Source organism: Cariama cristata, unplaced genomic scaffold (assembly GCF_000690535.1).
Source record: "Cariama cristata isolate BGI_N322 unplaced genomic scaffold, ASM69053v1 scaffold14808, whole genome shotgun sequence".
NCBI classification, from domain to species: Eukaryota; Metazoa; Chordata; class Aves; order Cariamiformes; family Cariamidae; genus Cariama; species Cariama cristata.
This window is the reverse complement of record NW_009630805.1, coordinates 88710-90374: the sequence shown is the minus strand read 5'-3', so window position 1 is coordinate 90374 and position 1665 is coordinate 88710. Positions and strand designations below refer to the sequence as shown.

Here is a 1665-nt window from a genome sequence, read left to right as displayed (position 1 = left end):
TGGAGAGCTTGGGGGGCAGGTGGGAGCCATGTGGCTTTCTACAGGGCCTGGCCTCTTCATGATAAATAATCACCCTCGAGTAAAGCAGATCTCCTAGAGAAAGTGGTGGGATTACAAAGGCGGTAAGATCTCCACTTCTAAAAGCATGCGTAAAGTTCAACTCCATTGCAAATCGGTGGTTTGAAAAATGTGTGTCCTAACAGCTACTTGTGTTGCCATTGCAGGATGATTTGGAAATTTGCCTTGTCTGCTTTTCTGATGGCAGCGGTGGTTCGAGTAACAGACACCAGGAAAAACCGTCCCGCAGGTGCCATTCCCTCCCCGTACAAAGACAGCAGCAGCAACCACTCGGAGCGGAGGCAGCAGCTGAATAAGGAGGTGCTGGCCTCCAGCCAGGAGGCCCTCGTGGTCACCGAAAGGAAGTACCTCAAGAGCGACTGGTGCAAGACACAACCCCTACGGCAGACTGTCAGCGAGGAGGGTTGCATAAGTCGCACCATCATCAACCGCTTTTGCTATGGGCAATGCAACTCCTTCTACATACCACGGCACGTCAAAAAGGAGGAGGAGTCCTTCCAGTCCTGTGCTTTCTGCAAGCCACACAAGGTCACTTCTTCGACTGTGCAGTTGGAGTGCCCTGAGCTGGACCCGCCTTTCCGACTCAAGAAAATTCAGAAGGTCAAGCAGTGCCGGTGCATGTCTGTGAATCTTAACAGCTCAGGCAAACTGTGAGAGCAGGCGTGTAGCTACTGCTTGGTGTTGCCCCCATCAGATTTACTGCTGCCTCTCCTCTTCCGCTGAGCAGACTGTCAATTCTGTTGGTTTGTTTCTTCCTTTCCTGTTTTTTTTGTGAGTTTTATTTTTTTTCAGTAGGCATCTCTCCAGCAAGGAAAGTCTCTTTGTCATTTGCCTACTGGAATAACGCTTTTTCATGGGCTTTGTTAGGCACTTCACCATAAAGTTTCGTTGTATTTCCAGTATCATCCAGTGGTTGAATCTTCTGGAGTGGAGCAGACTCCCAGAAGTTGGGATTGATCATCTAAGTGACCAGTTGGCTTAATCCAGCATTAAATGTTTCCACTGTGTGGAGTAAAGCCCTCTGCCCTACACTCCAGTCCCCTCCACAAGACGAGAATGCCTTCCCCGTGCTTTGGTCCGGAGCTTCCCGCTCCCATTTGGAAGTGCTGGAGTGCTGCCCAGAACTGGGGGATGCAGATGAGGGAGAGTAACGAGGAGTAACGTGCAAAAAACAAGTGAGACTCTCCAATGAGGCTTATCTCCTTAAGACAACTTGAATTGTGCAATGACAGACAGTTCCAGGCTTGTCTGAACAGCAGATTAAGAAGCGAGGGGGAGAGTGCGAGGCGCTGGGTCAGCCACCATGACCACAGAGCAGACTGAGAGTGGGTTCTGATGCTGTTGTGGTTCGAGTATATTGAACACGTGGTCTCTGCAGCAGTGTTTATTTTGTAACCTAGCTATGGTAAACAGCTGTTTAAAGTATTATAGACCTAGCCATGTATATTTTTCTTGTGGCAGAATATACCAGAGATTAAAATATGTTGAGTAAGAGACTTAGTTGCTAGGTCAGCTGCCTGGCTTAAAATGGACATGGTTTAACTAGGCTTTCGTTAGGTTTTTGTGTGTTAGATATGTGTGTTTCTT

At 48.3% G+C, this 1665-nt stretch overlaps 1 protein-coding gene across 1 annotated transcript; it reads left to right on the top strand.

The window, feature by feature from the left end:
- Nucleotides 1–225: 225 nt before the first annotated feature.
- On the top strand, nucleotides 226–732 carry GREM2 (gremlin 2, DAN family BMP antagonist). The gene has a single exon (XM_009705717.1). It carries the CDS (start codon nucleotides 226–228, stop codon nucleotides 730–732), a length of 507 nt encoding a protein of 168 aa, XP_009704019.1.
- The last annotated feature ends 933 nt before the right edge of the window (nucleotides 733–1665 follow it).

What these genes read in the sequence shown, in the direction of transcription:
- GREM2 (XM_009705717.1), top strand. Translation starts at nt 226, where the DNA reads ATGATTTGGAAATTTGCCTTGTCTGCTTTTCTGATGGCAGCGGTGGTT.